Source organism: Dendropsophus ebraccatus, chromosome 15, assembly GCF_027789765.1.
Source record: "Dendropsophus ebraccatus isolate aDenEbr1 chromosome 15, aDenEbr1.pat, whole genome shotgun sequence".
Taxonomy (NCBI): Eukaryota; Metazoa; Chordata; class Amphibia; order Anura; family Hylidae; genus Dendropsophus; species Dendropsophus ebraccatus.
In genome coordinates, this window is record NC_091468.1 from 24,702,216 (window position 1) to 24,726,164 (window position 23,949).

General features: G+C 45.4%; 1 protein-coding gene across 2 annotated transcripts in view; it reads left to right on the forward strand.

The window, feature by feature from the left end:
* The window catches only part of LOC138774396 (calpain-13-like), a 64,513-nt gene that overhangs the window by 38,219 nt on the left and 2,345 nt on the right, over nt 1–23,949 (forward strand). For both annotated transcript variants that reach the window (XM_069955203.1, XM_069955204.1), the window contains 12 exons: nt 8,655–8,740; nt 9,663–9,737; nt 11,307–11,467; nt 13,505–13,656; nt 15,638–15,840; nt 16,379–16,463; nt 19,079–19,132; nt 19,575–19,632; nt 20,228–20,295; nt 20,438–20,506; nt 21,345–21,423; nt 23,552–23,668. In XM_069955203.1, coding sequence (XP_069811304.1) covers nt 8,655–8,740; nt 9,663–9,737; nt 11,307–11,467; nt 13,505–13,656; nt 15,638–15,840; nt 16,379–16,463; nt 19,079–19,132; nt 19,575–19,632; nt 20,228–20,295; nt 20,438–20,506; nt 21,345–21,423; nt 23,552–23,668 — 1,207 coding nt within the window. The remainder of the gene's footprint in view (nt 1–8,654; nt 8,741–9,662; nt 9,738–11,306; nt 11,468–13,504; nt 13,657–15,637; nt 15,841–16,378; nt 16,464–19,078; nt 19,133–19,574; nt 19,633–20,227; nt 20,296–20,437; nt 20,507–21,344; nt 21,424–23,551; nt 23,669–23,949) is intronic.

Genomic DNA, 23,949 nt, shown 5'->3' on the forward strand with positions numbered 1-23,949 from the left:
ATCAGGCAAGACCAGAACCTGTGGGTTCTTCTCTAAGACTTTCTCCCCTGCCGAGAGGAACTATACCATTGGGGACCGTGAACTCCTGGCCATTAAGTTGGCACTGGAGGAGTGGCGTCATCTATTAGAGGGGGCTAAACACCCGGTTAACATCTACACGGACCACAAGAACCTCCTCTACCTCCAATCGGCTCAACGCCTCAATCCCAGGCAGGCTCGGTGGTCCCTCTTCTTCTCTCGGTTCAACTATACCATCCACTTCCGTCCAGCCGAGAAGAATCTAAAGGCCGATGCATTATCCCGAGCATCCGATGTCATGGGGCAAGAGGAATCTCCTCGTCACATAATACCTCCCGACCGCCTAGTACCAGTTGCCACTTCTGCTCTGCAGAGTCTGCCTCCCGGGAAGACTTATGTGCGCCCCGCACTCCGTAAACGCATCTTGAAGTGGGGGCATTCCTCTTTGGTAGCCGGGCATCCAGGAGCCCAAAAGACCGGGCAATTGATCTCCCGTCACTACTGGTGGCCCAATCTACTCCAGGATGTCAAGGATTTTGTGGCTTCCTGTGCAGTCTGTGCCAGGAATAAATCTCCCCGTCTAAGACCTGCCGGCCTACTATTGCCCTTGCCAGTCCCGGATCATCCCTGGCACCACATTGGGATGGATTTCATCACTGACCTACCTCCATCTGCGGGCAATACAGTTATTTGGGTGGTGACGGACCGCTTTTCTAAAATGGCTCACTTCGTGGCCCTTCCTGGTCTGCCCTCTGCTCCTCGTCTGGCTCAGTTGTTCTTCCGACACATCTTTCGCCTGCATGGACTTCCTCTTCACATTGTGTCCGACCGAGGCTCTCAATTTGTCTCTAAATTTTGGCGTGCCCTATGCTCGCAACTCCAAGTGAAGCTGGACTTCTCATCGGCCTATCATCCTCAAACCAACGGGCAAGTGGAGAGAGTCAATCAGATTCTGGGCAACTACCTACGCCATTTTGTTTCAAGCCGCCAAGACAACTGGTCCGATCTACTCCCATGGGCAGAATTCTCTTATAACCACTTGGACTCGACTTCCACAGGCAAGTCCCCTTTCTATGTGGTCTACGGGCATCATCCTCGTCCTCCTCTGCCTCTCTCTCCATCCTCTGAAGTCCCAGCCGTGGAGGAGTTGTTATCTGACCTGCAATCGATCTGGGAACAAACTCGACAGTCCTTACTCAAAGCCTCTGAACGCATGAAGGACCAGGCTGATAAGAAGAGGAGACCTGCCACGAATTTTCTCCCAGGTGACAAAGTCTGGCTCTCGGCCAAATATGTCAGACTCAAGATCCCCAGCTACAAGTTGGGCCCTCGATTCCTTGGTCCTTTCTCGGTGCTAAGACGCATCAACCCTGTCACCTACAAACTCCGCCTACCCCCCACTATGCGGATTCCGAACTCCTTCCATGTTTCCCTCTTAAAACCAGTGGTCCTGAACCGGTTCTCCGATAGATCTTCGTTCTCTGCTCCTCAAGCCGTCTCTGACGACGTCTACGCTGTTAAGGACATTCTGGCCATGAAGACTGTCAGAGGGAGAAGGTTCTTCCTGGTGGACTGGAAAGGATTTGGTCCTGAGGAGAGGTCCTGGGAACCCGAGGCTAACATCCTGGACCAAGATCTCATCAAAGGGTTCCTGCAGGTTAGAAAGAGGGGGAGGCCAAAGGGGGGGGGTACTGTCACGGCCGCGGCGGCGTCCCATGCTCCGGGCCGCCGCCGCGACCTCCCCCCATCTCATGCAGCTGCCGGGGTCCCGGTGCAGGGACCCGGCGCTGCTACACGTTCGGCCCCGGGGGGCGCCTCACCTCTCCACGCTCCTGTCTCTCGCTGTGCCGGCCGGCGCGCGCGTCCCCGCCTCCTAGGGCGCGCGCGCGCCGGCTGTCTCAGATTTAAAGGGGCAGTGCGCTCCTAATTGGTAGTTGCACCAATCACTCCCCTATAAATCCCAGCATGCCCTGTCCCCTGTGTTGGAGCCTCTACATGCTTCCCATAGCGTTTGGCCCAGCTCCCTGTTGTTCCTGTGTCCTGTCCGTTACCTGGTCCCTAGTCCCTGTTCCTGAGTCCTGTCCGTTACCTGGTCCCTTGTCCCTGTTCCTGGTTCCTGTTCCCCTGTCACTCCACCTGTTCCTGTGTCCAGCCAGTCACGTGCTCTCTCATCTGCAGACTATTGCCTGTACCATCTCCTGCCACGCCTCGCCTGCCGACACCAGCAACCAAGCCAGGGGTAGCGACCTGGGGGTCGCCTGCCGCAGCAAGTCCATCCCGCCTTGCGGCGGGCTCTGGTGAAAACCAGCGGCCCCTTAGACTCCGCTCCCTGGTGAGGTTTGTGCCATCGCTGGTGCCGGTCCAGTGGATCCACTACTCCGGGCGTTACACTTCCCCATACTGATGCTCGGTTTGAACTGCAGGAGATTGTCTTGACCATGTCTACATGCCTAAATGCACTGAGTAGCCATGTGATGCAGGTTTGACAGCTGCATTTAGAGGCTTAATTAGCCGGCACGTCAACGGGACCCGCGCTGGCTAATAAAGGCGCTCCCCGGCTATACATATCAGTCGGGAGCGGCGCCGTTCAGAGCAGGGTCCCGGAGGGACCCATCTCTAAACACCCCCTGCGGCACCATGACGTTTCAGATACGTCATGGGTCGCTAAGGGGTTAAAATCAATCTATTCCCAGGCTTATAACATTTTTATCCTTTGGTCTATGAAGCTGTTTGAGGTGTCATTTTTTTTGTGCCATGATCTGTACTTTCTATCGGTACCTTGATTGCGCATATGCGACTTTTTGATCGCTTTTTATTACAATTTTTCTGGATTTGATGCGACCAAAAATCCGCAATTTTGCACTTTGGCAGATCTTTGCGCTTAGGAATATGAGCCAGGATCAGCGTCATTTCAACGCTGAGGCCCGGCTGGGTAAGTTAAATGGATCGTTCCTCCGAGATCGCATCTGCACACTAGACACAAGGGATCGGGCATAAAGAGCAGCTTAGATGCAGCTGTCAGCCATGACAGCTGCATCTTAACAGCTCATTAGTGGGCACAGCGATCAGACAGCGCCTGCTAATAGCCTATTAAGAACACCCAGGATAGCAGCGGTTCAGAGCGGGGTTGCAGCACGGCCCCGCTCTGGACACCCCTACCCGACCGACGTATAGTTACGTTCTTGGTTGGGAAGGGGTAAAACAATTTGACCAACTGGGCATACATAACATAAAGAAAGAATAACTGCCCAAATGATGTATACCAAAGACTAACTGGCCCGACCTCTGGCCCCTGAGATTTCTGTGCATCTTCTCACCCCTGATGGAACACACAGCTGGGCGTATATAGGTGGATTCCAGGGGAAGGACTGCTACTTTGGGTGAAGGTAAGATGGTGTTGACAGCTTGTGGGACTCTTATGACTTGTAGAAGGAGCTGGTGAGGTGGAACTGCCTGCTGCAGGGATGCATGCTCAGGAAAGCCGGATGTCGTCAGTGGGACTGCTGCATGCTCGGGAAAAGCCAAACAGCCCCAGTGGGACTGCTGCACCCTGGTTCTATGGAGCATCAATTACATTAGTGTCCGTGCTCCACAGTATGATGGTGGTGGGTTGTGTGGAACTGCCTTCTCATTCCAGCCTCAGTAGCTTCCTAGTAGTTATTCAGTGTTAAAAAGGGCCATGGTGGCATATCCTCCTCAGGCCAACCCATAAGTCCTTGTGGGTGGCCTAACTACGGGTAAGCACCTTGCTCAGGAGCACTTGAACCACACTGCCAACCTTCCATACTTTGTTCTACTCTAGTTCCACGTTCCTTGACGGGCTGAAACACAGCTCCCTAGAGGCAGAAACACAGGAGCGTAGATGCAGCTTTCTGTTTAGCAGGCTTTTCATATGCCAGTTTGATGCGTTTTTAGAGGGGGGGGGTACATGCTTCATAAGCGCTAGAACATTGCAAAGAGCTACTTTTCCCATTGTGATCAACACACACCAGAACACTTACTCTCATTGCACGGAAGCCCCAGGGGGGGGGGGGGGGCATGTCCTGCAGTCCTAAGCTTTAGTTCTCCTCATCACAACCGGCACTACTATATATATATATATATATATATATATATAAAATATAGGCTGTATCACAGTGCAATTACTGTATCATCAGTCTCTGTATTCAACTACAGTTTTGCCCTTATGTCTTAAAGTGAACACTGAATTGCACATTTTTTACACGTCATCATGTTGATCTGGGTCATTTCAGTTTTTATAGCTTTATCTGATTTTTCTTTCCTGGTTTTGAAAAAAGGGAGGCCCTTGGACTATTCTGCTGAAAAACTACCTTGAAGAGGATGTACCACCGGCCGGCCTGCCCCCAGTGGGAGGGAATTCCCTCCCCTGTATGACGCGGCTCCGTTCATTCCAAGTGAGCCGAGTCATACAGGGGAGGGAATTCTCTCCCACTTGGGGCGGGCCGGCCGGCCTCCAGCGCTTGAGCACAGGCCGATTCCAGTGCATAGAACGGCGCAGTGCACGGAAACCGGCTTCCCCGTGCCAGCGCCGTTCGATCAGTGGGTTCAGATTAAAGAGGATGTACCTGGTGGTACATCCTCTTTAAGTTGTCTTCTACTTGTCTATTGATCATTCAGTTGCAGGGCCGATTCTAGCCTTTCTGCTGCCTGAGGCGAAAATTAAAATGGCGCCCTCCCCCAATAATTAGTGATCAACTGCACACATACATATATATATATATATATATATATATATATATATATACTAGCAGAAATTATACCACACATATAGGTATATATTAGCTATAAATATACCACACACATAAAAATATACCTGCCGGCAGTGTATGTACTGCATAGTAGGTACCAGCAGTGCGTATACTGCATGCAAACACATGTACCAGCTGTGTGACCAGTTACCATCACTCCCCCTGTCTCTGTGCCTTAGGCCATGTGCACACTATGTATAACACCGGCCGTTCTGTGACCCAGCCGGATCACAGAGCGGCTGGTTTTACTGAAGATCATCAAGTCACCACAGTACCGGATGGATGATGTTCATTCTTTCTGAATTTGGGTACGGGCGCACTCATGTGCGCCCACATCCGGATTCACCGCTGCACACAATGGAGCGTACGGCCGGAGCCACACACTCCATTGCAAGAACTAACAGGTTCTCTGCGGCCGGTATTCAATGAATGAGATGGAGAGATAATGATGAACTATAAAGCATGGGATCCGCATAATCGCTGTACCCTCACCATGCTGTATAAGTCACCTCCCTTGATGCAGTAATCCTCCAGAGTGCCCAGTAGAGGATTACAGCATATGATCAGGGTAGGTGACCTATAAAGCATGGTGCCCCTGTAATGGTGGATATCACCTAATACCCCCAAACAGCATCTTCGTTGGTGATACTGACCTCCTAATAGAAAATACCCATACCCTTCCCTCAGCAAAGACCCCTAATACCAGTCACCCCCACAGTAAGCACCTAGAAACACTGCATACCCACTTCAGCATATATCTACTGTATAAAACCCACATGCACATTCACACACACACAAACACACTTATGCAATTCACACCATACCTTCTGTTTCTGATCTGTCTCCTGGCTACACAGGTCCTGGGAGGCTGTGGAGAGTCAGGACCTCAGAAGACAGAGCTCATGGTGCAGAGGAGGGGGACAACACACACAGAGGAGGGGGGACAGGGCACTCAGAGGAGGGGGGCACAGGACAGGCAGCACACACAGAGGAGGGGGACAGGAAGCACACACAGAGGGGAGGGGGGCACAGGACAGGCAGCACACACAGAGGAGGGGGACAGGAAGCACACACAGAAGGGAGGGGGGCACAGGACAGGCAGCACAAACAGAGGAGGGGGACAGGAAGCACACACAGAGGGGAGGGGGGCACAGGACAGGCAGCACACACAGAGGAGGGTGGACAGGAAGCACACACAGAAGGGAGGGGGGCACAGGACAGGCAGCACACACAGAGGAGGGGGACAGGAAGCACACACAGAAGGGAGAGGGGCACTGGACAGGCAGCACACACAGAGGAGGGGGACAGGAAGCACACACAGAAGGGAGGGGGGCACAGGACAGGAAGCACACACAGAGGAGGGTGGACAGGAGACAGAGCTCTGCAGGGTCAGTTTCCTGGTCTTCTCACTGTTATGACCCCTGCAGGCTGCCGTGCTAAGTCCCCTCCTCCTCCTGCTTCCAGTCCCGACACTCAGGCAGCACACAGTGGAGGAAGCACCGGGATCACAGGGAAACTTTGTAGTATTGTGCATCCTCCACTGTTTGCTTTGCAGATAAGGCAGCCGGGACCCAGATAAGGCAGCAGGAGATAAGGTAACACTGCTGGGCGGCTGCTGTCATCTAGTTAAGTCAGAAATGACTTAACTACAATGACAGGGCAGGATTGTGCCGCCCCCTCAGGGACCTCAGAAGCTGCCGCCTGAGGCAGAATTCTCACTCTGCCTCATGGTAGGAACGGGCCTGTTCAGTTGTCTTCTACCTGTTTCTCGAGAATAAAAATCTTATGAATCTATACCTGCACCATCAAGTCACTCCTCGGCAGGGCCGGGACAAGGAGTTTTGGTGCCCTAGGCAAAGAAGGCAAATGGCGCCCCCACCTCGTGTATAGCCCCCACATACAATATAGCCTCCCGGCTGCCCCCACATAGAGTATAGCAGGGGTCCCCAAACTTTTTAAACCGGGGGCCAGTTCACCGTCCCTCAGAGCGGTGTAGTACCGGACAATATGCTGCTGCTATATCTAGTCTGCGGGGAGCTGTTACCGCTGGAGGATGACACTGTTTCTGCCCATGAGGAGGTGGAGTGGAGGATCATACTGCTCATCTGTCTCTGGTCCTGGGGAGGAGCATTGGGGGTGGCTTAGGATGATGGAGTTGTAGTTCTACCACAGCCACACAGGAGCATGCTGGGAGTTGCAGTTCTACAGCCACACAGGAGCATGCTGAGAGCCGTTGTTTTACCACAACCACACAGGATCATGCTGGGAGTTTTAGTTATACCTCAGTCACACAGGTGCATGCTGATAGTTGTAGTTCTACCACAACCACATAGGATCATGCTGAGAGTCGTAGTTCTACCACAGCCACACAGGAGCATGCTGAGAGGAGTTGTTCTACCTCAGCCAAACAGGTACATGCTGGGAGTTGTAGTTCTACCACAACCACATAGGATCATGCTGGGAGTCGTAGTTCTACCACAGCCACACAGGAGCATGCTGAGAGGAGTTTTTCTACCTCAGCCAAACAGGTGCATGCTGGGAGTTGTAGTTCTACCACAGCCACACAGGATCATGCTGGAAGCTGTAGTTCTACTTCTGCCACACATGAGCATGCTGGGAGTTGTTCTACCTCTGCCACACAGGAGCATGCTGGGAGCTGTAGTTCTACCTCTGCCAAACAGGAGCCTGCTGGGAGCTGTAGTTCTACCTCTGCCACACAGGAGCATGCTGGGAGCTGTATTTCTACCACATACACACAGAAGCATGCTGGGAGCTGTAGTATTGCCTCAGCCACACATGGGCACTAACAAACACACACTCCACTAGCACACACATACCACTAACACACGCATACACTCACACCCACACACTCCATTAGCATACACACAGATACATACATATACTTATATACATATATCGCTAGATCGTCCGGGCAGCCCATGGCATACAGCAGTGGTCTGCTGCCACCGCTCCTATTCCACGGGGCGACGGCAGCATATCGTTGCTGTATGAGTCGTTTGTTTTTCAACATTTGAAAAACAAACGATTGCAACGATCAGCCAACATGATCGATGTCGGCTGATCATTGCCTTCTATTCAACGGGACGATTATCATCCGTAACGGCCGATAATTGTTTGTGTAATAGGGCCTTAAGGCATTTTCTGTGTTACCCCCAGCAGATAGAAAAAACTTTTGTGTATCATAGAGAATTTGAGATTTGACTCAAACTGACTAGTTCCTGTCACAATGTTTCGACTTCATCCAAACAGAGACTCTCCAAACCTCTTGTCCCTTGGATTATCCTTGGATAAAGGATTTACCCTATATCATGTCGAACTATTGGGGGCTTCCTCTTGAGAACATCTCTGGTGCTGACCAAAGGGATGATGTGTCATAGGTGGATTGGCAAACTACAGTAGAAACACAGGCATAGAACCTGGGTAAAATGGCAACGCTCTCCATGTGGACAGCATGAGGAACCTTTCCTGAAGCTCCCATTGACTTTGATGGGAGCTTTTAAGCTGAAGTGCCTGGTACACAGTAAAGCGCTATAGCCCCTTGGTTTAGCTGATTATTTGGGGTGATGGTAGTTGCACTAACACCTATTAGATATCAAAATTTTGTTAAAAATAAATAAAAATAAAACCAAAACACTTAATAGAAAATTTTCAAACTATCGTTTTTTTTTTTTTTTGTTTTTTTTTTAATGCTGGGATGTGGTAGTAACTGAGCAGTTTTGGGACTTCCAAAATAGACCAGTGAATTATAGCCTTCATTCATAATCTCGTGATCTCTGTATTGATGATGTAGAATGATGACATTTCATTGTGCTACAATATGGAAGTACTGTTTACGTCTTCTCATAGGTTCCCTTTAGGGATGGATACGTGAGGCTCATCCGGATATGGAATCCATGGGGACGTGGAGAATGGGAAGGGAACTGGAGTGACAGGTAACTTACATTGGGGAGGGGGGGGGGGGGAATTTACCAATATAGTCCAGTAGGATAGACGTGGGAGGGATCAATAGAGTGATGAAGGGAAGACAAAAAAGAAGCTAAAAGAAAGTCAAAGTTGAGGATGTAGTGTTGTATACATGGCACAGGGGCACATGACATGGGTTAGTTGACAGGCTGCATTCCTTGTAAATTTGATACAATGAAAAAATATTGTTAATCAAAATATTTATAGTAATAATGCCCCCTGGCCCTTCATAAAATAATATTACTCTCCTGTGCCTCCATACAGTAATAATGGCTGTACGGATACTGTAATAATGCCTTCTGTGCCCCCATATAATAATGTCCCACCCCCTACAGTAAAAATGCCCCTGTGCCCTCATACAGTAATGACACCCCCCCTTTACCTTCATACAGATGTCCCCACCAAAATACAGTACAAAAGCCCCTGTGTTCTCATACAATAATTTTACCCCACTGTTCCGCCATATAGTCATAATGCCCTCCACTGTGCCCTCATACAATTTTACCCCCTGTGCCTCAATACAGTAATATTGGCTTCTGTGCCCCCTACTAATAGTGACTTAAGAGCCCAATATACTAATAGTGCCCCCTGCGCCCCCATTCATTAATGGCCCCCTGGCCTTTATACTGTAATAGTTCTTCCTGTAATAGTGCACCATGTGACCCATACAATAATGGTGCCTTCTGTGTCCCCAAACTATAATACTGCCCCATTCCTGTATCCTGTAATAATGCCTGATAGCCCCCAAAATACTCACCTAGGTTTCCACAATTTTGAGTGCAGCTCCTGTTCCTTCCTTCAGACTATGATCTGCAGGGGTGGAATTCCCAGTGATGATGTAAGAACTGCAGTAAAACAAGAAAAAGTTAAATGTAATGTTTTGCTCCTCAGATGCCCTTTATGGAGGGAGCTAAAAGAGGAGGATCGAATGAGAATGCTGAGAATCAGTAATGACGGGCAGTTCTGGTAAGATTGGTTTTATTTCTAGGACTCCTACAACACATGGGGCTATGCTTAGCTCTGACCACTCATCTCATTGTCTTTTTTTTCTTCTGCTGACCCATCCCTTCCAATTCTGTTACTGCCAGATTTAGTATGAACCTTTAGCCCTAGTGAAAGTAAGCCTCGCTATTGTTCTGAATGGAAACCGTCTGGATGGCATAAGGCCATGCAACGCTTCTAAGTCTTCTTTAAGGACTTGGTGATCTTGGTAGACATGGTTTAAAGGGGTCGTCCAGCGCTACAAAAACATGGCCACTTTCTTCCAAAGATAGCCCCACTCTTGTCTCCAGCTTGGGCAAATTTTTGCTGCTCAGTTTCATTGAAGTGAAAGGAGCTTAATTGCAAACCGCACCTGAACTGGAGACAAGAGTCGAGTTGTCTCTGAAAGAAAGTGGCCATGCTTTTGTAGCACTGGATAAACCCTTTAAGCTTGTAAAGCCAAAGACTTTGGTAAACTAATGCAACTTTGTCCTCCACTTTCACTTTTAACTTTCCTTGCCATAAACTTCCTGGGGCACAGGTCAACACAGCCGTGGCAGGTAGTCAGGTTGGGTCCAGGGAATCATATTCATTCCAGAAGTCCTCATCCAGAAGTCCTCATCCATTTTTTTATTGTTTGTGAAACAACTGCTTAAAATGGCAGACACTATCTTAAAGCCCTTATACACAAAGCCATTATCGGTCGTACTCAGCCAATACCGACCATTATGGGAGATAATTGCTTTGTGTAATAGAAGACAATGATCAGCCAACATGCACAATGTCTTTCAACATGATCAAAATCAACGATTACGATAGCAGCGATCTGCTGCCGTCACTCCGTGGAACAGGAGCGGCGGCGGCAGACAACCGCTATCTTCTATGGGCTGCCCAGTTGATAGCACCAGCAGCGAGTGAGGAACAGGGAGCAAGCAAGCGCTGACCTTACAGGTTGGCACTCGCTTGCTCCCTCTCGTCACCCTGTGTAATATGGGCTTTAGAGATCATTTGACGGTTCCTACTAACCATACCAATTACTTATGGTTGGGGCTAAGGTTATGCTGTCTTGATGTTGAAAAGAATTGGATAGAGAATTAGATGCATGGAGTCACAAACCAACTGACCAACCAATGTGATTGTGATAGAAGGTCGGGTGGGGTACAGAGGGGATGGCGGGTGTAAAAGTGATGACACAAGTTGAGTTTCTGTAAAGCAGCCATGAAACTTCAGAGTAAGATTTTTGTTGTCCAGTCACAACTGCTTCCAGACATCAGAAGAGCTACAGCCATTGGCTACCAAGATTTCTTGTATTTATGTATTTCATCATTGTCTATGAATCATTAACCTGACATTTAGCAAAATTGTCACCATCCCGATTCCATAAATGAAAACATTGAATGACGCACTAAATAACCAAAGCAGGACTCTATCACAAGTCATAGTGAGACCCCCAATGGTTGACTATAATGTGGTCTCTATAACTATGATATGTAATATTCTCGTCCCAATCCTAAACAGCTGGTGCTGGAGACTTGATTCTTTTTATTTTTCCAGGATGAGCTGGGAGGATTTTGTTCAAGAATTTTCCAGTCTCATTATCTGCAATCAAGTTCCTGATTATTTGAACGGGGGAGATCAACATAAGAAATGGTCCATGACTATGTTCCGAGGCCGATGGACAAAAGACAACATTTCTTGGAATAATTTAGATATAGGTAAGTTCAGGTGCCATTGTAGTGGGTGCAGAAAGGGGACTACTGTATGATTTAAAGGAGTTATGTGGGTGCAGTGTTGATCACCTGAACGCCAATCATGTGATTGCCATAGGTCTCTCCCCCAGCAACCCTGGCAAACAACTAATTTACTTGGGAGGTTACCCTGTATTACATGTAGTATGTATGAGTGAGCTCACCAGAAGGAGAGTCACTCTTATAGACTGTTTCTCCATTATGGAGCAGTTCACACTGAGTAAATTCAGAGGAATTCTGCCGGCCTCAGTGTCCTGTGATGTCTGTATGGAAGGGCATGCGCGCCTCTGCTTCCTCCCCTCTCCGCTCAAAGAATTGACATGTCAATTCTTTGAGCGGAGAGCGGAGGGGAGTGGAGGCACGGGAGCTATCCCATAGAGACGCCATGTGACACTGAGGCAGGCGGGATTCTGCGGTGGAGAGGTCCGCTGCGGAATTCTGCCGAATTTACTCAGTGCGAACTGGCCCTATGGCTGTTGGGGATAAGACAACCATATATCCTGATCCTGATCTCTTAGGCTGGGTTCACACTACATTTTTGCAATCCATTTTTTTTAAGGGTATATTCACACGAACGGGCTCGCAGCGAGATTCTCGCTGCGAGCCCGGCAGGTCCTGGCAGTTCCCATACACTACATACTTGCTGCGGTCTAAACGACCGCAGCGAGTATGTAATTCTGCCGCCCTTAACCCCTTCTGCTCCCGCCCGGCTCCCCCGCTGTAAGCATACATTACTTGTCCTTGCTGCACGGGTCCGGCGTCCCGCTCTCCCGTTCGGCCAATCAGTGGCTGCAGCTGGGCAACACACTGATTGGCCGGACGGGAGAGCAGGACGCCGGACCCGTGCAGCAAGGACAGGTAAAGTATGCTTACAGCGGGGGAGCCGGCCGGGAGCAGAAGGGGTTAAGGGCGGCAGAATTACATACTCGCTGCGGTCGTTTAGACCGCAGCAAGTATGTAGTGTATGGGAACTGCCAGGACCTGCCGGGCTCGCAGCGAGTATCTCGCTGCGAGCCCGTTCGTGTGAATATACCCTAAATCAGTTTTTGAAAAAAATCGATGCATTTGTGGGCATCCATTTTGATCAGTTTTTCTATTGACTTCCATTATTTTAAAAAACGTGTCAAAATGCATCCTTTTTTAACATACACAAAAACCTACCTGACCTTATTTTTGTGTAAAAATGGATGCGTTATGATCCTTTTTTATGATGGAAGTCAATGGAAAAAACAGGATACACACAAATGCATCTGTTTTTCCATCCGTTTTTCCATAAGTTTTTTTGCAAAAACGGATTGCAAAAATGTAGTGTGAACCCAGCCTCACCCGTTTATTAAAGGGGTTATTCAGCGCTACAAAAACATGGCCACTTTTCCCCCTACTGTTGTCTCCAGTTCAGGTGCGGTTTGCAATTAAGCTTCATTTACTTCAATAGAACTGAGTTTCAAAACCCCACCCAAGCTGGAGACAACAGTAGGGGGAAAGTGGCCATGTTTTTGTAGCGCTGGATAACCCCTTTAAGAACAAATAGGACAGCGCTCCATAGCATAATACAGGCAGTTTAACAGGTGGGAGCGCTAACTCAAAATGCTCTCACCTGATCGTGAACCCAGAAGCACAACACTCAAATAGCATGAATAATGAACCACAGCCAGTCCTCGAGTTCCACAATGGGATAGATACAAACAATGAACACCTCTTCTACACGTCGAGGTTGTGTAGGGTGCAGAACCAAAGAGAACACCAATAGCTGTGTAGAGTAAAAAAGTAAATTTTATTGAAAACAGTGATAAAATGTGACACAACGTGTTGTGTTGCATTTTATCATTGGTTTTAATAAACTTTACTTTTTTACACTACACACCTATTGGTGTTCTCTTTGGTTCTGCACCCTACACAACCTAGAAGTGGAGTGGAGGTGTTCATTTTCTCTGCTACAACTTTTTGGCAAATTTTTTAACACATTCTTTAAACAAAGTCATAAATTCGTTACATTCACTTTAGATTTCTTGAACAAGAATCCACTGTACGAAATAAAGGTCGACAGATCTGATGACGCCAAGAGCGGAGTAAACGTGGTTATATGTCTCATGCAAAGCAGCAGAAACAAACATAAATATGGCGATTTCCTGCCCATCGGCTTCATTCTCTTTGGGGTACGTGAAGCCCACTGGACGATTGAGATGATGGGTGTGTGGCTGAGGGCGATGATAAGTTACAAATGGGCCGGGAATGATGGAAGATACATAATGCTGATAGTACAGTCTGATAATTGTCGCAGCAGTCAGCCGCAGAATACAATATATCCCGGTGTTTAGCTAAATGTTACATTGATTATATTGATTGCGCTCATTGCTCACGGCTGGTAAATGTATATCTAGAGGGTCAGCTAGGAATTGTTTCTTGCTTCTGCTAATGTGTTTGCACACAGGAATAAACTGAGGCTGAATTCAGAATATCCATAAAACATGGCCGTATAACATCAGAGGATTGATTCTCACTTAAGGCTGGGTTCACACACAGTATATTTCAGGCAGTATTTGGTCCTCATTGCAACCAAAACCAGGAGTGGATTGAAAACACAAAAAGGCTCTGTTCACACAATGGTGAAATTGAGTGGATGGCCGCCATATAACGGTAAATAACTGCCATTATTTTAATACAACAGCCGCTATTTTAAAATAACAGCAAATATTTGCCATTATATGGCGGCCATCCACTCAATTACAACATTATGTGAACAGATCCTTTCTGTGTTTTTAATCCACTCCTTGTTTTGGTTGCCATGAGGACCCGACATGAAGACCAAATACTGCCTGAAATATACTGTGTGTGAACCCAGCCTAATAGTGTCTACCCTGTGCTGATCGTTAATATACAAGGCAAATGTAAGGTTTACGGCTATGTTCACACTACGTATATTTGAGGCTTTATATTTGAGGCTGTATAGCAACCAAAACAAGGAGTGGATTGAAAACACAAAAATGCTCTGTTCACATAATGTTGTAATTGAGTGGATGGCCGTCATTTAATGGCAAATATTTGCTGTTATTTTAAAACAACGGCTGTTGTATTGAAATAATGGAAGTTATTTACCGTTGTATGGCGGCCATCCACTCAATTACAACATTATGTGAACAGATCCTTTCTGTGTTTTCAATCCACTCCTGGTTTTGGTTGCTATGAGGACCTGACATGAGGACCAAATACAGCCTCAAATATAAATAGTGTGAATCCAGCCTAAGGCATCAGATATGTGTTCTCACTTATATACATAAACACAAGCCCACAGACACCTAAACCCACAATGATTATATCCACACAGTGGTGCAAGTATATGGTAGTATCAATCACCCCCCCCCCCCCCCCCCCCCCGATAAGTAAGAAGCACCAAGAAGGTAGGTAGGTTCAACCTGTTGTTATTTAAGTACCCTTAGTAGTCCTCAAGTAAGTAGGTTGTTTTTCTCAGTAGTTAGGTCTCCTCAGTGGGTAGGTAGGACCCCAAATAAGTATGTTGTTTTCCCCGTTAAGTAGGTCTTCTCCGTTGGTAGGTAGATCCCTTCAGTAGATAGGCAGGTCCCCAAAAGGTAGGTAGTTTCATTCATTAGGTAGACAGTTTCTCCCATGAAATACATACTTTCCACCAGTAGGCAGATCATTTTCATCTTAAATTGATAGGTTCCCTGAGTGGGTAAACACATTTTGTTAAGTAGGTAGGTTCCCCCTTAGAAATGTTTCCCAGTAGGTAGACAAGTCACCATGATGTAGTTAGTTACCCCTATCAGGCATGATGCCCCCCAAGTAGATAGGCAGTTTTCCCTATTAGGTAGTTTCTTTCATTAGGTAAGTGCCCCCCCCCCACCACCACCGTAAAAGTAAAACACATAGCACAAACTTATCATCTTCCCACTCCCAAGCAGAGAGGCAGGGCTGTCTTACACCTCCTCTCTGGTGCGATATGAGTGACATCCGCACACACCTGCTCCAGGATGCAGAAGTCCTAAAATGCTTCTGGATTTCTAAAGGAAGTGACGGGAAAGAGCTAATGGCACTATTTTTGTTATATTATACCTGATATTATTATACATTATCTGATATTATAATGATGTAGACTTCCATTTTCTTTCTCTTTCCCAGATCCCCGACTCTCAGGACAGACCTCCAAGGTCATATTTGAATCCAGAGAAAATCTCCAGTATAAAGTCTGCAAAGTCCCTGAATGTCACTCAGACGTTAACCCTTCCACCAGGGAGATACGGCATTATTCCTTACACCACCCAGAGAGAGTACGAGTCTTCATTCCTATGTCAAGTTTTCTTGAGGAGTACAGACAGCACTCAGTGAGTAACTGTGTATAAGAAAGAACAAAAGCCACAGAAAATCCAGTGAAACTCTATATCCAAATCCACATTAATAGGGAGCCACCACTAGGGGGTGCTAAATGCTGGATACAAAGGTATCACTGAGATCAATAGGGGGGTTTTAGGTGGTTGTATAAAGGCACCATGTAGAAGCCTGTGTATGGACCCTGTATGACAGCACACAATGACTATATGGCAGCACGTGAAGCCTGTATGACAGTACACAATGACTATATGGCAGCACATGGAGCCTATATGGCTCATAGACTGCTAGAAATGCCCTATTACAGTCCTGTACCACTTGTACAGAAGTATAAGCCAAGTGCCATGAGACATTCATCTATATACAGTGAGGGTGCCTTACTATTAGTTGCATTCTATGTCTTGTTGGTATATTTTGGCCAATACGGTCATTTAAATATCCAACAACCATGCGCGTAACTTGCAGTTTTTCTTATTAATCTGCCTTTTGTTGCTCTTCATTATAAATAATCTGTTTTCCATTGTTATATTTTAGGGACGTTGTTCCTCCGCAGAACCTGAAAGTACGTATGACTGAGCGAAGTCCAGCTGACATGACGTCCGGAAGGCTAGAAGTAGAGGTGACCAATCCTTCTCTCCCCTCATCATCATCATTAAAGAGGTACTCTGGGCAGGGGTTATTTTTAGGGTGTGGCCGTGGAAGGGCTGGAAATAGAGGCCGCCAGTCACTTACATCCCCGGTTCCAGCGCCGGATCCAGAGACGGGACTCCGCTACGAACGCTGAATGGCTGAGCTGCCTAGAGACGCCACGTCTGAAGCCGCAGCTCAGACCAGGAAGCGGCGGCCGGGCGGGAGAACGGGGCGGCGTGATCCGGGACCCGGCGCTGGAACTGGGGAGGTAAGTGACCGGCGGCCTCTATTTCCACCCCTTCCCCTGCCATACCCTAAAAATAACCCCCGCCCGGAGTACCCGTTTAAATGGTTGGCTGATGGTTGGTTTAAAAGGAGCTATCCCAAGATTAAAAGTTATGTCCTTCATGGAGTGAATGTAGCTTTAGGACGCATACATGATCAGCCTTGAGTTTTAGTCCCATAGTCTCATAGACGATAGTCTCATAGTCACATACACGCTGCCAATCCATTCACTTGTGGGACGGTTGACCTTCGATCTTTTGCAAACAGAAACAATTTTCAAATTATTGATATATACAAAGAAACCAAATGATAAAACTCAAAAAAAATTTAACATATTATATTTTCATCTTATATTTTCAAAAAAGTAGACACCTGACAGATCACTAAAATGCCACTAAGCACTTATTATACATTTGCATTAAAGTTAGTTTTTGTAAAAAAAAAATTAAAAAATTTAATCTAATTTGTGGTCAAATCTAAGCTAAGGAGAAATGTCAACCCATCTCTATTTAAGTCTGGCAATCATGTCTTTGATGCCGTATAGAACTTATACTTAGTAAGGGAAGTCCCATCCTCATGGATACAGAAAGAACCCCGACCCTGCAGCCTAACCTTTAACAATTGACTTAGTTGGATGCTGGACAGAACTTATTATCTTGCAAACTTTTGATCTTCACCTAAATCCCCTTCTAAACTAAACATCTGGTGCAACAAAGTCGATAAATTTGACCTATTTTCTGACACCATCGCACTGATCCATAAATCTACCAACAAAGAAAATATGAAAAAGTGGAGTCTCATAGAGAGAAGAACCTAACCTCAAAGATAAATGAATGGTAGTCGGCCTCCTGCCTTCCGCGTCCCTGTGACCTCTTCTGTGTCGCCTGAAAAAAAACAATCACTAGACTAAGATTAAATCACTGTGAGAATAAAGACACCAGCAAAGATCATAGAAATATAACTAAAGAAAAAAATATTGCTTCCATACCCCTCACAATCTTCCTGTTTCATTTTTTAATTAGATTTTTGTTTTGTGACAACTTATTTTTTGTTGTATTTTTATTTGTGCTATTTTAGAATAGATGGAAATTGTTTTATTGCTTTTTATTGGGGTACTCCTATTACTTCCTTTTAGAAATCTTACGTCTTCCACTTATCAGCTGCTGTATGTCCTGCAGGAAGCGGTGTATTCTTTCCAGTCTAGCATGGTGCTCTATGCTGTTACCTCTGCAGATGTCAGGAGCTGTCTAGAGCAGGAATGGTTTTACAGTTCCTGACATAGACAGAGGTGGCAGCAGAGATCACTGTGTCAGACTGGAAAGAATACACCACTTCCTGCAGGACAAACAGCAGCTAATAAGTACTGGAAGGCTTGAGATTTTTAAATAGAAGTAATTTACAAATCTTTATAACTTTCTGACACCAGTTGATTATAAAACACATTTTTTTGCTGGAGTATCCCTTTAATCTATTGCAAAGTAGTGTCGTCTAATTGCTCTTATTATTACTTTCAGCCTTTGGAAGGGTAAACTAGGAGTACTAAGAGGCCTTAAGGTCTTTAGTAAGCCTTTGGCTACCATTTTTACTAGGGGAGTTGATCAAAGGATGGACAGGGCCACCACCCAATCTTTAACCACCTAGATGCTGCCGTCTCACTGACTGTGGCATCTGGGGGGTTAACCAGTCAAGATCGCTTCTCAGAAGGATTGGTTCTTGATTGAAGAAACTGAACACAAGAAGATCGGGACACAATCCAAGGTTATTATGGACAGATCAGAAGCAACACAAGAAGGTATTATTCACTGAAAGAGTAGTAGATGCTTGGAGGAAACTCCCAGCAGATGTGGTAGATAATAAATGAATGTAAACTTGCCTGGGATAAACATATATCCTAATAATAAGAAAGGAAATACTGAAAAGGCGGACTAGATGGAGCAGAGGGCTTTTTGTGCCAGATGTCTTCAATGTTTCTAACTAGAGCCATTTAAATTTAGAGCTTCATATCCCTGGGGCTTGATGGAAGCAGTTTAATAGAATTTCACCAGCTTCGTCGCCTGCTGGTTCAGTGTTTCCCATGAACATACTATAATTTGCATTGAAGGCAGTAATGTCTTTACATTGGGCTCTGGACAAGAGTGGAAAATATGGGAATCAAATGTAGAAAAGTGCAGCCAAAGTGATGTGTCTGTCATAACGCAGGAGGCTGGTGACTTATTTCTTATAGTGATGTGCAGAATTGTGAGTGCAGCTCTGGATATAATTAGAATATAAGACATGGTGTAAAATGTTAACTTTCTTTTTTCTTCTTCTTTTTGGAAGCCGGGAACGGAGGTTCCTAAACAAGAAAACATCTTCAGACTCTATGCCACCCAGGTAATGTTCACTCCAACCAAGGATTTCTGATATAATCCTGGGTACATCTGCAGGAGAGTCAAAACAGTTAGATAGTTTGTGTAAGGGGGGGATTGCGTATATATATATATATATATATATATATATATATATATATATATATAATATATATATGGCATTAATGGGGTATTCATGCCCATGGGCTTGAGCGGAGATCCTATATCACGAAAATGTAAATGTCTCCAGAGGAGCAGAGGCTAGGATAGCATTATATAGGGAATAGCTCCATATAGTCCATGGTTCTGGGCCAAGATGGTAAATAACTCAGTAACATGGTTCTGTGTGATATTCATATCTATGTAAGGTCAGTCATGTAGAGTCCTAGAAGGATCATAGTAAAGAGGATGATTATAGGTTTCCATGTGAGGTAATCCAGAATATACATTGATTTATTCTGTAACAGGGATCAAATCTCTACGTTTGGGATCTGAACAGGCTTCTGAATGACATGGTTAAAAAAGGTGAGACTGATCAATGTAATATGAGTAACAAGACTCCAGATTATCTACCTGTAAAAGCCCTATTCCACGGAACGATGATCGTTATGGCCGATAATTGTCCTGAGGAATAGAAGGCAACGATCAGCCGACATCGTTCATGTTGGCTGATCGTTGCGTTGTTTAATGTCTTTTAAACATGTTGAAAAACAAACGACTGTGAGAGCAGGGATTTGCTGCTGTCGTTCCGTGGAATAGGAGTGGCAGCAGCAGACCGCCACTATCCTCTATGGGCTGCCCGGACGATCAGCGATCACCCAGTGATCACTCATTTGCTCCTCACAGTTGTCCCGTGGAATAGGGGCTTAAGGCTTCTGTGTTTTACCCTAGGCGGTGTTAATATAGGTACAAAGTGTGTACATGACATTTTATATCAACATTTCACATACACTGTAATGTGTCCACTTACTGGCTCCCTATTATCATCATACAAAGTGTGTCAATGCTGCTGCGCCCTCTGGTGGCAAATAGTGTAATTATCAGCAAAAATATTTTCAGAATCACTGTAAGCAATACTACAGGACGTGCATATACTAAATGACTACATTTTCTTTTCTAGAATATCCGTATCCATATGGAGCAAAATTCACCACTGATGGCTGTCGAGAAATACTGGCATCAGTAGATGTATCCTTAGAATTGTTACAGGGGGTATAATTTATAGCCTCAAGAAGATACCTACTAAAACCCCCATCCTTTGGCACTTGCTGGGGGTCCTTAATCTAATCCCACCCTTGCACACATTTCCTTTTCTTTAGCACACATGCAGATTTCCAGGAGGAGAAAACTTGACGCAGAAACATTTGCATCCTTATGGAAAACCATAACCCAGTATAAGGTAATTCTGGAGAGAGGAGACGACTGCTGCTTATCTGCCGCATATATAGAGAGATCACAATGCCAGAATCTATTTGCTTCAGTCATTATGATGAGTATTATGACATCTTCAGCTCATGGTCCCTGGTAACCAGTGTGCAGTATATACACAGTCTATGGGGTCAGTATTATATACTGGTCAGAGGTAGAGCAACATCCAGCTGCCAGAAGGCAGTGCATGATTCAGACTACACACAAGGAGGGGGCTACAATAAAAATCTCATCCCCTGATTTGGCTTCTTTGTAGATGATTCAGGGAAGTTAGTCACAGAACCCACCAGGGTTTTTACTTGGACACAATAGCGGCTAGATGGTATGGTCCAAACGTTTTAGATATAAATGACGTGACTGGGGTATGATGTAGGCATGGTCCCTGGTGGTCTGTGGTATATACAGGACACTATAACCTGGGATGTGCACCATGCAGCCCCTGATGTCAGTGGTGCATGAGCATGATGTCTATTGTATTGTATAAGGATACAGAAGGATGTAGGACATTCAGCTGCTTCTCCAGTTTTTTTTTCCCCATAGAAGTCATTGGAACATTTCCCTACAATGTTGCATCTCACATGTCATCAGCATCATAATATTTAAGGGATCTTCCCGTTTCAGGAATTAAACGTTATCCATCGCATAATAGAAATTTGGATATGAACGCTTCTTATTATATAATAGCAAACCAGGATGTTTTCAAGAAATGTAAATTTTAATAAAAATTTTTACCCACTGTAGTAACTGTACATATCTGTATTTATTTCTATTGTGTTGTGAATACTAATAATGTTATGTGTCCCTTTAAGGATCTCTTTTCTAACATGGATAGCAATCGCTGTGGATACCTCAGTTTGAAAGAATTCGGCGAGATAATGAACCTAGCAGGTGCGGAGCCGATCAGTATTTAACCTTTGTTCCTAAATATCTGTATCATTGTTCCTCACCCTGTGCAAAACTCCCATCATGCCCTAACAACATTTGGCTCCCTTGCTGGGGGTTGTAGTTTTACAATAGCTCAACAGCTAGGGATTCACAGGTTGGGGAACACCAGTCGGTATAAAAACCTTCTCTTCCTGCAGGAAAACTCCAGGCAAGGCTAGTACCTAGAGAAGGTCCTGGGTGGGAGTATAATACATGAATTCAAAACACACCAATGAGAAAATCTCTGTTACATACCCCACCCCTGCAGTCCTGCACTGGATTTAACAATATACCAGTTTTGTCAACTTTCTTAATTCTTAAATCCAATGCATACAGAGAATATTCAGTATATAACTGAGTTTCAGTTTTGCAACTGTAGCAGATAAGAAATATGTAATACAGCAACTAAAAAACACAATAAAAAGATGCTTTATTGGAAAACTTGGCAGGGCATACAAGTGTGTTTCAAAGATAATGAGCAACGGCTGTTTCACACGTGGAATGCTTCTTCCGACTCTTGAGCCCAATGAAGCATTCTACACGTGAAACGGCTGTTGCTCATCTTTCTAATCTGCCACAATGCGCACTGCTACAGAGCACCACCAAGGAATTGTGTTTTCAGGCTATGTACACAAGCCATATGTGCTTCAGTCAAGTTCAGTTTTGCAACTGTTTTGGAAAGCAACAGGTTGGGAATTTCAATCTTTATTAACAGCTTATCTTACTATTGAATATTCCAGGCAAAACTGGAAATGTGTTTTTCCTAGTGAAGGACCTGGGGGTGGAGCATAACACAGAAATTCAAAGAATGTCTATAAGAAATTCCCTATGTCATGCTCCACCCCTGAGGTAGATATAACAATGTATCAATTTAGCATTTTGTGTTCCTTTTAATCCTAACTCCACTGCATACAAAGTGACAGGCTGTGTATTTTACTCACTGTGTCTTGTTGCTCGGTCCAATGGAGTCTATTGACAACCCTCCTTATGTCGTATCATACGGTGGTCCCTTCGACTACGTGCATAATTCGTACTGGGACTGTGCTTGTAATCCAAATCACTCTTAAACCAAAGCAAATTTTCCCATAAGGAATCATTGAAATGCAGACAAATGGTTCCACACCCCAAAAATAATATTTTTTTATTCTGAATAACAGGTAAAACAAACATTTAGAAAGCTGGATATTTCATAAGTAATGTATATGTATAAGTTACTGTACAGTATAGCGATCAGCATGTGGTGTATAATGTATAGTAAGTGTATAAGAATGAAAAAACAGCAGCAGTTTGTAGATACAGAATGGACCTGCAGATCCCCATAATACAGTAATGTAGTACAACAGGCTAGAATAGAGAAACAGGGCTGCTGTCAGAGGTCTGTGTAGTCACATCACAATGGGGAAGGAGGCGGTGTTCAGCATGGACCAATCAAGAAGTGACAATCACAGAGCTGTGCAGGAGGACAGTGACAGAGTGTGAGTGCAGGCACATTATAGCAGTAGTGTTAAAGCTGAGTTTAAGTGCAGGCAGATTATAGCAGGAATGGAGAGGATGGGAAACACAAGGACTGACAGCAAGACTGCAGCAAGCATGAAGGGTCAGAGTACAGTGCTGTAGACCCCACTATGCAGACCATGCCCCTCCCAGACGTTCGCTCCCACCCAGTACAGGGAGCTTTTAAACCAAAGCAATGCTTTTAAACCAAGTTACAATTTTGAAAAACTGTGAGCTCTTTATGCAAAACGCTCTTAATCCAAGTTACTCTTAAACCAAGGTACCACTTTATATTGTAATGTACAAGCACACACCCTCATCGATGACATCAGTTTTGTTCTAAATTTTTTGTTCTGACTTTTGTGGAAGCTGGTTTCCATGTATAGCCATCTAGATATCTTATGGTCCCTGGTGACCTGGTGCCACAAAAGGGCTGTTAAGAAATTCTGCACCAAATCTATTGTGTGATCGTCATTTTTGCAGTCAGTTTGGTGCAGTTTGTTTCATTCCTAGCAAGAAAGAAAAACTCTGTCATTACAATATGGTGGCTGCACGGTCGGTATTGAGTATTTGACCATTTGATTCTTTTATCATCCAGGGTTCAAAGTTCACAGTGATCTTGTCTATCAGCTTTTTGCACGATATTCAGACGCTGAAGGGAAATTGAGCTTTGTTGACTTCCTGATCTGTGTGGTGCGGCTAAAAGGCGTTCTACGTAAGTGTGTACATATGACGGTAATGTCACATGAAATTAGAGTGAAAATTCATTGCACAATCATGTTCTAGGATTACTAAGCAGTGACATGTACAGTAGCATGCGCTATGTGTTGGAGAAAGAGCTTGAGTTACATACTCTTTCTAAAAGGTAAATCAAGGCTTCCTTCCCATCTCTGGCTTCCCATAAAGCCCAAGGCAGCTGTTCTTTGTATAGATACTAGCATACCCACTACTGTATATCCACAATACTGCTCCCCACTCCAGTGTTCAATGTATAGT